We start from the raw sequence: 11,863 nt of genomic DNA, 5'->3' as shown, positions 1-11,863 counted from the left end.
GTGAGGAGGGGGAGGCGCGCATGCGCGGCCCCGCCGCCGCCGCCCCTCCCTCATGGCGGCCGCGATGTTCCGGAGCCTGTTGGTCTCCGCGGCCCAGCAGCGGCCTCAGGCCCCCGGCCCGGGCGGGGCCCCCCGGGAGCAGCCGCCCGGCGCCCCCGCCCCAGACACGCTGGAGGCGCAGTTCAGCTGCCCCATCTGCCTGGAGGTGTATCACCGGGCCGTGTGCATCGGGGGCTGCGGCCACACGTGAGCGCGGGGGGGGCCTCGCGGGGGGCGTTGGGGCCCGACGTGCGCATCCGGGTAGCGGGCCCGGGGGGGGGCATAGGGAAGAAACCGCCCCCGAGCCCATAACCCGCCCCCCGGCTCGGCGCCTGCCCCCTCCCCCACACCCCGTCTCTGGGGTAGCCAGGGGACCCCTCGGGCCCCCGTGCTGCACAGCAGGCCTGGGGCTACACGCCCTCCGCCCCCCTCCCAGCCCCCCAAGCCGGGGCCTGGAGCCCCTCCCCCAGCGACCCCTGCCCGCCCCGCCCGGCTCCCAGTCGGTGGGTTCTTTCCATGGGACCACAGTCCCCGGCCCGGCCCAGGCGGGACGCTCCCACCGGCCGGGTTTCGCCCCAGGGGCTCATAAGCGATGGGGCCCTTTGTCTGGAACGGAGCCACTGGATTCTCAGCTTTGTTGGGAGTCTGTTTGGGCGCGGGGTGATTGGCAGCTTCTTATGTTGTTGTAGCCGATCATCTAACAGCTGAGTCACCCGGTTCCCTAAAACCGCCTTTCTGCGGGTATGTCTTATGACTAGATTCCCCAGAGCGAGAGGCAGTTGTAAATGTCAGAACATGCACTACTTGTTTTGATTGATTTTAACTCCGGAGCAAACAACGCTTATGCCGACGACGGTGGTGGCTTGTTTGTGTGGTATCGGCAACATGCAAAGTGTTTTGCCGAAGAGCTCTGCCCTGACAAGCTTACAGTCTAATTGGTGAAGGAGGTGGGATGGGAAGTGACGGGAGGCAGCTTGAGGGGCAGGTGTCCCTAGCCTCCGTTTGCCAGAAGCTGGGAATGGGCGACAGGGGATGGATCACGTGATGATGACCTGTTCTGCTCATTCCCTCTGAAGCATCTGGCATTGGCCGCTGTCGGAAGACAAGATATTGGGCTAGATGGACCTTTGGTCTGACCCAGTATGGTTGGTCTTATGTTCGGTACTAGCAAATGTCCTATTCCATGGGTTTTGTTTTGATCTAGGGTACAGGGGGAGCAGCAAGGTTTATAGGGCGCCTGGAAGGAAGCATTTCGTAGACCGTCCCTTGATTTTCCCTTCTCTTTACAACCAGAAGTAGTTTCCAGGATATCTTGAAGATCTCCAATTTAAATACTGGCAATGCTGAATGAAACAGCAAAACTTACTGCCTCCTTCACCATCTTGGACTTTACCTCAGTCTCCCCATATCACCTCCTCATTGTAAATAGCTACGCCAGGGAGTGGGGCTCATGCTGATGGTATGGGTATTCCATAAGCTGCCACCCAGGTGTGACACTGATGGGCACTTCAGCAATGTGTGTGAGGGCAGAACAGAGCACTGCATAGTAAAATGGCAGCTGGAGTGAAAGGAATGTCTGCTAATGACAACAGCAGCAGAAACTATGGAGTCTTGTAGTGCCCTGTGCTTGCATCCGATGAAGTGAGCTGTAGCTCACGAAAGCTTATGCTCAAATAAATTTGTTAGTCTCTAAGGTACCACAAGTCCTCCTTTTCTTTTTGTGGATACAGACTAACACGGCTGCTACTCTGAAACCTGTGCTTGTATAGTTATCTGTGAATCTGCTAAGATGCTCATGGGGAAACCCCACAAAGGACAGGTCCCTCCTTGGCAAAACAAGTTAAGAGAGAGCCTCACTTGTTGATCAAGGACATTACACTCATCGGGAAAGGGAGGACTGCAGGAGGAGATGGGCTACATCTCCCGGTTACAGGGTCACTCAGAGTAGCAGACAGATGACTAGGTGGTTCTGTTCATGTAAAATATACTCCTGCTGGTAGATGAATGTAGCTTGGTGGTTTGAGTTCACCAGCAGTGGAAAAACTTGCAGCTGATGAGCTTTGCCCTGCAGTTTCAGGGAGTGCACTGTCTGGCGCTGCATTTTCAGACTGAGCATCCCTTGAGGGTGGATGGGAGGCTAACTATTTGGGGGACTGCAAATGGCAGGGCCAGACCAACTGACAACTCACACCATAGGAGAGAGAATTCTGTGTAGTGGTGGTGTATGAAAGACTGTTGAATCAAACAGGGAACACAGGCACCTTTGACTATTTCCAAATGCTTAATTCTGAGCCATGTTCCCCTGGCGTAGTAAACAGACTCCTCAGAAGGCTGATGGGGCCCAAAGCTGCTCTTGAACTTCCTTCAGAGCCTGAAAAATGTCCAGTTTCTCCAAATCACGGACTGCAGTTTAAAATCGCCCCTTCTCCGTTGGACCAATGACAAAGGTGGCAGGTTCTGGGTTGTTCTGCAGGCCTCTGCCTCCAGCCATTGTTCACCTTTGCTGTTGATGAGCCAGACAGGATCAGCAATTCCAAGAATCGGTTCCGAACGTAGCTTTCTCAGCAGAGTGGAGGGACCGTGCAGTTCATGCTCCTACATCAAACCAAGCTGGCCGGTCCAATCTTAGGCCTCCCTCTGTCCCAGTGGCATTGCTTTTATTGATTGAGCTTCAGTGGTCAGCACAGTGCCAATGGATAAGAAGACAACGCTGGACCCAACAAGCTTGCAGTCTACTGGAAACAAACAAAGCTGTTCTGGTACCTAGCCTTGCAATGATGACTCCCGCTGGAGTCCTGCTCCTTTTGTTCTGGTTGTCTTTGGGTCACTGGGGTGGATTTGGCCTGCCTGCATTACTGTCTCAGTAATGATTGAGCATGATGCGGAGGACAGCCATGTCTATCACTGTGCCTATCCCTCCTGTAGACACAGTGGTGTATGCACCAACTACAGCTAGGAATCTTGCAGGGGACAATGTTGGAAAGCTTTGCTGTGAAGAGGAGAGGGCTGTCATCCCAGCATCGGGGTCAGAATGGAAGGAAGGAATGGGTGGGAGCTAGGTCCCTGTGAAGGAGTAGGCGGGAATGAGGCTGCGGGTGAGCAGAGCTTTGAAGGTCCTATGCTTATGCTTGGTGGGGAATGGTAGAGGAAAGGTGGTAGAGAGTCTGCACGGGTGGTTGGAGACATGATGAAGATTGCTAGCAGCATCTGGAGGGAGAAGCAGGGAGACTGAGAGCAGATTGCAGGAGTTAAGGATAGGTGACCAATGTGCACATGAGGGCTTTAGATCTTGTCTTCACTAGGAAAAAGTTGTGAGAGCTAAAACTGGAGCCTGAGAGAGAGCTGTCAGTTGTGATGGCAAAGGCAGCGTTGCGGAGGGATGTGGAGAAGCTGTGGCTTTATTTGACCAAAGTGCCTTTGAGTCGGTGACCAAACTGTTTAACCTGATTCCTCACCCTGCCTGTCCAATAGGCTGGACTCTTGGTGAGCTGCCTGTGCTAACAGACCCTAAGAGGATCCTGTGGGCCTTCCCTCTGTGCAATATGCTGCATTGGAGGCTGCTGAGGAGAGGAGTCTGGGTGGAAGGCAGGTTCGCTGATGGCTCCCTGCTTTTGTTCAGGGGCAGGGTAGTGACCATGTGAACTCTGCCTTCCAGCAGGAGCTGCTTGTACACATCTATTACCCTGTCCTCATGCCACTGATCCAGAGAGGCTGGCAGGACTTTTGGGACACCGGCTGCCTTCAATGTGTGAGAGAGTCCATCTTTGCACCAAGCTGGGGGGTGTCGTTGAGGACTCTCATGCCAGTGGCAGGAAACTAAGCAAGTGGCATGAGGTGGGTGTGGGAAATGGCATGTACCACAGTGCTCTGCGTTATCGTTTGCTTGTGTTGCCATCATGCTTGCAGGCCTCAACTGAGGCAAGACCTTAGTGTGCTGTGTAAACACATAGTGAGAGATAGTCCCTGCCATGAAGAGCTTAGCAAAGTAGTCAAGACAGGCAAAGGCTAGGAGAATGCAAAATGGGGCCAATAGTATTTCTTAATAGGGAACTGCGACAAGGAGATGAAGCAACTTGCCTGGAATTGCGCAGGGAGCACATGATGGAGCCCCACATTTTGTTTTGACATTTTCAAAATGAAAAATGCTGGTTGTCTGGTTCAATATGACATTTTGATTTGAAATTTCAATTAATTAAAGTAGGACAGGGTAGAGAAGAAAGATAAAGTCAAAACAAGACGTTCTGATTGACTTGGAACAACAACAAATTCCATGTTTTAGTGCAGAAGTTTGAGATGGGCGGGGGGGGGGGATTTCCAACTCTGAGGTATTCATGGGATCAATAAAACGTTTCCCACCTAGCTCTAAATTGAAACATCCAACCCCACTCCAAGAGTTAGTTGTGGGCGGCAAGACGGTGTTGGGTAAACTCCACTCTGTGTTATTGGGGAGCAGACAATAAACCAATTGCATGTTGACCTTAAAGAATTATGGATTAATTGCAGATTCTTTTTGTCTATTTCAGAGCTGTTGAGCATGTCTTGGGTGAGCAAGAGAGGGAGCGGGTTCTTAATATAGCTGTCTGGAAACTTTCCATGCTGAAACTATAGCTTCCAATTTATTTTCAGCAGGGATCCCAGCTCATCTTTACAGATGTCTACACTTTTCCCTTTGCTCAAGATAAAAAGGTACGGCCAACTAGCTGTTCCGCTCTGGACAGATCAGTTCACGGTGGAAAGACTGGTGCACTACCAAGAGAGATTTGCCGTTTGCCCTTTTTGTCTCCCCCACTCACCTATAGCCATGTTTCCAGTAGAAAAGTTTATTTCCTAGAATTTCCTCTCCGGCGCTTGATTTGAGGTCCCTGTTTTTGCAATCATAAGAACTTTGAAAGGTGATCTCCAGCCTAATCTCAACATGTCCTGGCCTATTACTTCCCTCCCATGAAGCCCTAAATGGCTTGTTTTTGAAAAGCATTGCATGAGCATCTGCAGTGAAAGCACATTACTTGGTGTTGCTGCCTCGCTGTGGGTCTCCGAATCACTGGTCTAATGCTTCCTGCCCTTCATCTGGGGCTCATAGCAGAGCACTCTTTCCCAGCTCGTATTTTGTGCATGGGTACACATGGAGATCAATTAGATCTTATTCATGTGATGCTGTTTAGTGCAGCATGGAATCTGCAAAGGGCAACAGGCTCCTGTCTGCTTTCTGGCACGTACCCCCCCGAACGCTCTTCCTCATCACTACATGTCTACAGACAGGCCTGACATTAGAGGTGGTGCAACCATCATTCACTCTCACTGAAGAAATGTTGTTGGGGATATTCCCAACATCCCTTCGGCCTGTCCCAGGCTGGCTGCCATAGGTTCTAATAGTGTTGCTCAGCCCGCGAGAGTGGTCACTCCTCTCCAGCATTTGAAGTCTGGACATTTCTAAATTGGTATGTGGAATTTTAACCCTGCAGCTACCATGGAAAGGCAGTCACATTGGTAGTTCCTCACTTGGACTTGCAAGTGTAAGCCTGGGGCACAGGTGAATTCCTGGATGGACGGTATCATGAGCAGAAGCATACGTAACTTTAGCCTTTGTTAGTGTCCAGGTACTCTGTGTTGGTTTAAAGGAGCAGTGTGGCAAGAATGTCACTTGCTCGCCTTCTATTGTCTGGTTAGCTGAACACCTCTGTTTACCTCTGTGGCTACTATCACCACAGTTTGTCAGCTGGCAGCTCAGCTGTGCAAACAGCCTGGAACAAACCAACCTCACTCACTGGGTCAATGAAGGAGATGTTTTCCTTAATGAGAGACCAGACGGTAGAAGGGTGTCCCCTTCCCCAAGGGCCAAGTCCATTGACTGTCACACTCCTAATTCCTGCAGGCTTGGGAACCAAGGATCAGGAGCTGACTTTCCCCCAGACAGCATCGCTGGCTCTCGCCACCAGCCTGTGCATGTGATCTGAAACCTCATTAATTCTCAGCGATGCCTCCCAGTGAGGCTGTAGCATAAGATATCTTTCTGTGAGAGGCCATGGGGGTAAATGCAAAGCCCGACCTGGTTGCACAGCCTGAACTTCTTAGCCACATTGGGTTGGCCCCTGCAGGTGCTACGTTGGCTGCAGCCTGACACATGATCGCTGGCTACTGGGGAGGAACCTGCGTCCTGTAGGGGAAGGAAACCTAGCGTGTTTGTGGTCTGTTGTGGTCATGTGCATGCAATGGGCAAGTTCCGCTCTGTACTAAGTCCCCCCTCCACTTAGAAGGCCCGCCCACTAGCTCTCTGTTCTGGACACATCCAGATCTTCTCTTTGGACCCTTGGCCATTGCAGCCTGGCTGGGTGCTCTGGTAGCTCTGTCTCTGGAGGTACTTGTAGAAGTCTCTGTATGTATAGAACATCCGTTTTCAGATGGTAGGGAGAAGCTGCTGGAGAAGGCAAATTGGTCAGTAGGTTCAGTAGCCCTGTGACTTGTTTGGGGAATTCAGGAAAGTGTCTAGACTATGCAGGAGGAAGGTGGCAAACTAGAACAGGAGAGTAGTGGCCAGGAGGAACAAACAGGTGAAAGACTCGAGTCTCTGCTCCAGCTGGCCTATGAGCCCCCCACATGCCCTCATAAAGTGGAGTGAGGTGGCTGCATGAGGCCTGCAACTCAGATGCACAGTATGTTGCTTTTGAAACAGGAGTCCGGACTTGCTGATTTCTGTGTATTAGTAGTGCATTGATGTGCACGGAGATTCAATAGGCTGAACTACCTATGTGCTGGATCTACTTGGAGGAACCATTTCCATGCCCCTAGGTCTCATAGATGTTACTAGATCCTTGGTGGCTAACAAAAAGCTCCTACCAGCTTCCTAAAGTCTGAGGAGAAAACAGTTCTGTTGATCTGTGTGGGATCAATTCCTGCGTTACTATACTGAGGGACCCCCAAGCAGGCAGTAGGCAGGGCTTCCTATGAGTAGGTGTGTCAGGGGGCATTTTGGGGGGAACCAAAATGCCATGGGGCTCTTTCATAGACTTTAAGGTCAGAAGGGACCATTATGATCGTCCAGTCTGACCTCCTGCACAACGCAGTCACAGAATATCACCCATCCACTCCTGTAACAAATCTCTAACCTATGTCTGAGCTATTGAAGTCCTCAAATTGTGGTTTAAAGACTTTGAGGTGCAGAGAATCCTCCAGCAAGTGATGCATGCCCCACGCTACAGAGGAAGGTGAAAAATCCCCAGGGCCTCTGCCAATCTGTCCTGGAGGAAAATTGCTTCCTGACCCCAAATACGGCGATCAGCTAAACCATGAGCATGTGGGCAAGACTCACCAGCCAAACACCCAGGAAAGAATTCTCTGTAGTAACTCAGATCCCACTCCATCTAACATCCGATCACAGGCCATTGGGCATATCTAGTGCTAATAGTTGAAGATCAATTAATTGCCAAAATTAGGCTATCCCATCATATCATCCCTTCCATAAACTTATCAAGTTTAGTCTTGAAGCCAGATATGTGTTTTGCCCCCACTGCTTCCCTTGGAAGGTTGTTCCAGAACTTCACTCCTCTGATGGTTAGAAACCTTCGTCTAATTTCAAGTCTAAACTTCTTGATGGCCAGTTTATATCCATTTGTTCTTGTATCAACATTGGTACTGAGCTTAAATAATTCTTCTCCCTCTGTGGTATTTATCCCTCTGATATATTTATAGAGAGCAATCATCTCCCCCCTTAACCTTCTTATGGTTAGGCTAAACAAGCCAAGCTTTTTGATTCTCCTTTCATGAGGCAGGTTTTCCGTTCCTCGGATCATCCTAGTAGCCCTTCTCTGTACCTGTTCCAGTTTGAATTCATCCTTCTTAAACATGGGAGACCAGAACTGCACACAGTATTCCAGATGAGGTCTCACCAGTGCCTTGTATAACGGTACTAACACCTCCTTATCTCTACTGGAAATACCTCGCCTGATGCATCCCAAAACCACATTAGCTTTTTTCACGGCCATATCACATTGGTGGCTCATAGTCATCCTGTGATCAACCAGTACTCCCAGGTCCTTCTCCTCCTCCGTTACTTCCAACTGATGAGCCCAGTTTATAACAAAAATTCTTGTGATTAATCCCTAAATGCCTGACTTTGCACTTTTCACTATTAAATTTCATCCTATTACTATTACTCCAGTTTACAAGGTCATCCAGATCTTCCTGTATGATATCCCGGTCCTTCTCTGTATTGGCAGTACCTCCGAGCTTCATGTCATCTGCAAACTTTATTAGTACATTCCCGCTTTTTGTGCCAAGGTCAGTAATAAAAAGATGGAATAAGATTGGTTCCAAAACTGATCGCTGAGGAACTCCACTAGTAACCTCCCTCCAGCCTGACAGTTTACCTTTCAGTGTGACCCGCTGTAGTCTCCCCTTTAACCAGTTCCTTATCCACCTTTCAATTTTCATATTGATCCCCATCTTTTCCAATTTAGCTAAGAATTCCCCATGTGGAACCGTATCAAATGCCTTACTGAAATTGAGGTAAATTAGATCCACTGCATTTCCTTTGTCTAAAAAATCTGTTACCTTCTCAAAGAAGGAGATCAACCTTTTGACATGATCAACCTTTTGTAAAACCATGTTGTATTTTGTCCCAATTACCATTGACCTCAATGTCCTTAATTACTTTCTCCTTCCAAATTTTTTCCAAGACCTTGCATGCTACAGATGTCAAACTAATAGGCCTGTATTAGAGTAGCAGCCGTGTTAGTCTGTATTCGCAAAAAGAAAAGGAGTACTTGTGGCACCTTAGAGACTAACAAATTTATTTGAGCATAAGCTTTCATGAAGTGAGCTGTAGCTCACGAAAGCTTATGCTCTAATAAATTTGTTAGTCTCTAAGGTGCCACAAGTACTCCTTTTCTTTTTAATAGGCCTGTAGTTACCCGGATCACTTTTTTTTCCTTTCTTAAGAATCGGAACTATGTTAACGATTCTCCAGTCATACGGTACAACCCCTGAGATTCATTAAAATTTTTTGCTAATGGGCTTGCAATTTCATGTGCCAGTTCCTTTAATATTCTTGGATGAAGATTATTTGGGCCCCCCGATTTAGTCTCATTAAGATGTTCAAGTTTGGCTTCTACCTCGGATGTGGTAATATCTACCTCCATAACTTCCTCCCCATTTGTCATCCTACCATTATCCCTAAGCTCCTCATTACCCTCATTAAAGACTGAGGCAAAGTATTTGTTTAGATATTGGGCCATGCCTAGATTACCCTTAACCTCCACTCCATCCTCAGTGTTTAGCGGTCCCACTTCTTTCTTTGTTTTCTTCTTATTTATATGGCTATAGAACCTTTTACTATTGGTTTTAATTCCCTTTGCAAGGTCCAACTCTACATGGCTTTTGGCCTTTCTCACTTTATTCCTACATGTTCTGACCTCAGTAAGGTCGCTTTCCTTGCTAATCCCTCCCATCTTCCACTCCTTGTAGGCTTTCTGCTTTATCACCTGTCTAAGGTGCTTGCTCATCCAGCTTGGTCTACAACTCCTGCTTATGAATTTTTCCCCTTTCTTGGGATGCAGGCTTCTGATAGTTTCTGCAATTTTGACTTGAAGTAATTCTAGGCCTCCTCCGCCTTTAGATCCACAAGTTCTTCAGTCCAATCCACTTCCCTAACTAATTTCCTTCATTTTTTAAAGTTAGCTCTTTTGAAATCAAAAACCCTAGTCACAGATCTATTTTTGTTTATCCTTCCATTTAGTTTGAACTGAATTAGCTCATGGTTGCTCGAACCAAGGTTGTCCCCTGCAACCATTTCTTCTATAAGGTCCTCACTACTCATCAAAACCAAATCTAAAGTGGCATCCCCTCTTGTTGGTTCAGCAACTACTTAATGAAGGAATCCATCAGCTATTGCATCCAGGAAAATCTGAGCCCTATTATTATTACTAGCACTTGTCCTCTAGTCTATATCTGGGAAGTTAAAGTCTCCCATGATCACACAATTCCCATTAGTATTTACTTCATTAAAAACATTAAAGAGGTCTCTATCCATATCCAGATTGGATCCCAGCGGTCTATAGAACACCCCAAGCACTATCCCAGGGCAGGCTCTAGTAGCTTTCTTTCCCAATGTGATTTTTGCCCAGATAGACTCTGTCTTATCCATTCCATCACTTCTTATTTCTTTACAATCTACCTCATCATTGATATACAATGCTACTCCACCACCTTTGCCTTTATTTCTGTCTTTCCTAAACAGCACATACCCTTCAATACCTGTAGTCCAGTCATGACTACTGTTCCACCATGTTTCTGTTATCCCTATAATATCTGATTTCACTTCCTGCACCAGTAGCTCTAGTTCCTCCGTTTTGTTACCTAGGCTCCTTGCATTGGTGTACAAACATCTTAATTTTTGCTGTTTGGCCTTGCTCACATTCTTTACCCGATTAGGCACAGACATTCTACCACCAGTATCACCTAACAAACTGGTATGTACACTACGCCTTCCTCCTTATGTCCATTCTCCTACCCATCACCGTATCCTTTCTTACTTAGTTTTCTTCCCCCTCGATGTTAAAATCCTGTGTGATTACCTGGACATCTCCCAACCATCTCCCCTAGATTCCTAGTTTAAAGCTCTCTTGATCAGTTGTGCCAACCTCCATCCTAGAAGTCTATTTCCCTCCTTACTCAGGTGAAGTCCATCCCAAGAGAACAGTCTTCTGTCCATGAATGCTTCCCAGTGGCCATACATCCCAAAGCCCTCCTTGTAGCACCATGCCTGTGCCATCTGTTGAGCATCATAATCTTGTCACATCTTTGTTGCCCTTCTCTAGGAACAGGCAGAATCCCACTGAAGATTACCTGAGCCTCTATTTCCTTAAGCATCTTCCCCAGCCTGGCATGGTCTCCCTTGATATGTTCCAGCGAGAATCTAGCCATATCATTTGTTCCCACATGAAGGACAATCAGTGCATTCTTTCCTGCTCCCGTTAGGATCCTCTTCAGCCTCAGATCTACATCCTGTATCTTAGCACCCAGCAGACAGCACACCCTTCTGTTCTCTGGATCAGCTCTTGTTCCAATTCTGCCTATCCTTCTCAGTAAGGAGTCCCCAATCACGTAGACCTGCCTTTTCCTGGCGATGGTGTGATTCTCCAGTCTATCCCCTGTTCCCTCTGGCTGCAAGTCTTCTTGATTGCAAGGGACAATAGGAATCCTCTGCAGCCCATCCCGAATCCTCCTGGGGCTCATATTTGGTGGTTTTATCTCCACTGACTCTTGCCCTCTTCCTATAGGACTAGCTGCTTTTCTCTTCTTCCTTACCCTCTCACCTTCAGTGACCATGTGCTGTGACCCTTCTTCATTTTCTAACTCCGCAGACCTGTTGTTGAGCTCTGTTTCTCCTTTACTAGCCCTTCTTTTCCTCTGCCTGGTTCTCTTAGTCACATGCTTCCACTGTCCACTTTCCTCACCCAGCAGTCTCCCCTCAGAGTTCTTTGGTCTTGCTTCCACCTGCAAGTCTGAGCTTTTCTCTTCGGCCTCCTCATGTCTTTGCTCCATCATCTGCTCGAACCTCCTTCTAAACTCAACCAGAGTTTCCACCTACATCTCCAATCCTTGGATTTTTTCTTCCATCAGCTCTATCAGGTGGCACTTCACTCAGACAAAACTCTTTTCAGGTACCCCCTCCAGGATCATGTACATGCCGCAGCTTCCACATCCAGTCATCTTCATTGTGTCTTCCACTACTTGGGTCACTATCACCGCTGCCTCTGGTCTGTCATAGCCTTCTCAGCTAAGTCCTGTTAGTCTTCTCCTCCAACAAAATACCTTCTCCTCCAACAGA

General features: G+C 48.1%; 1 protein-coding gene across 4 annotated transcripts in view; it reads left to right on the top strand.

Moving 5' to 3' along the window:
• The first annotated feature begins 19 nt into the window (after positions 1 to 19).
• The window catches only part of RNF166 (ring finger protein 166), a 28,817-nt gene continuing 16,973 nt past the window's right edge, over positions 20 to 11,863 (top strand). For 2 of the 4 annotated variants that reach the window (XR_006275053.1, XM_043494901.1), the window contains exon 1: positions 30 to 246. Coding sequence is in view for 2 of the 4 variants with exons in the window: in XM_043494901.1 (XP_043350836.1) it covers positions 53 to 246 (194 nt within the window). In the remaining 2 variants the exon portion in view is untranslated. Of the gene's footprint in view, positions 247 to 11,863 lie in introns of all 4 variants that reach the window. The other 2 variants (XM_038368417.2, XR_006275052.1) reach the window with 2 other exon arrangements.

The sequence above is a fragment of the Dermochelys coriacea genome, chromosome 12 (assembly GCF_009764565.3).
Source record: "Dermochelys coriacea isolate rDerCor1 chromosome 12, rDerCor1.pri.v4, whole genome shotgun sequence".
NCBI classification, from domain to species: domain Eukaryota; kingdom Metazoa; phylum Chordata; order Testudines; family Dermochelyidae; genus Dermochelys; species Dermochelys coriacea.
This window is presented reverse-complemented; position numbering and strand designations above follow the sequence as displayed.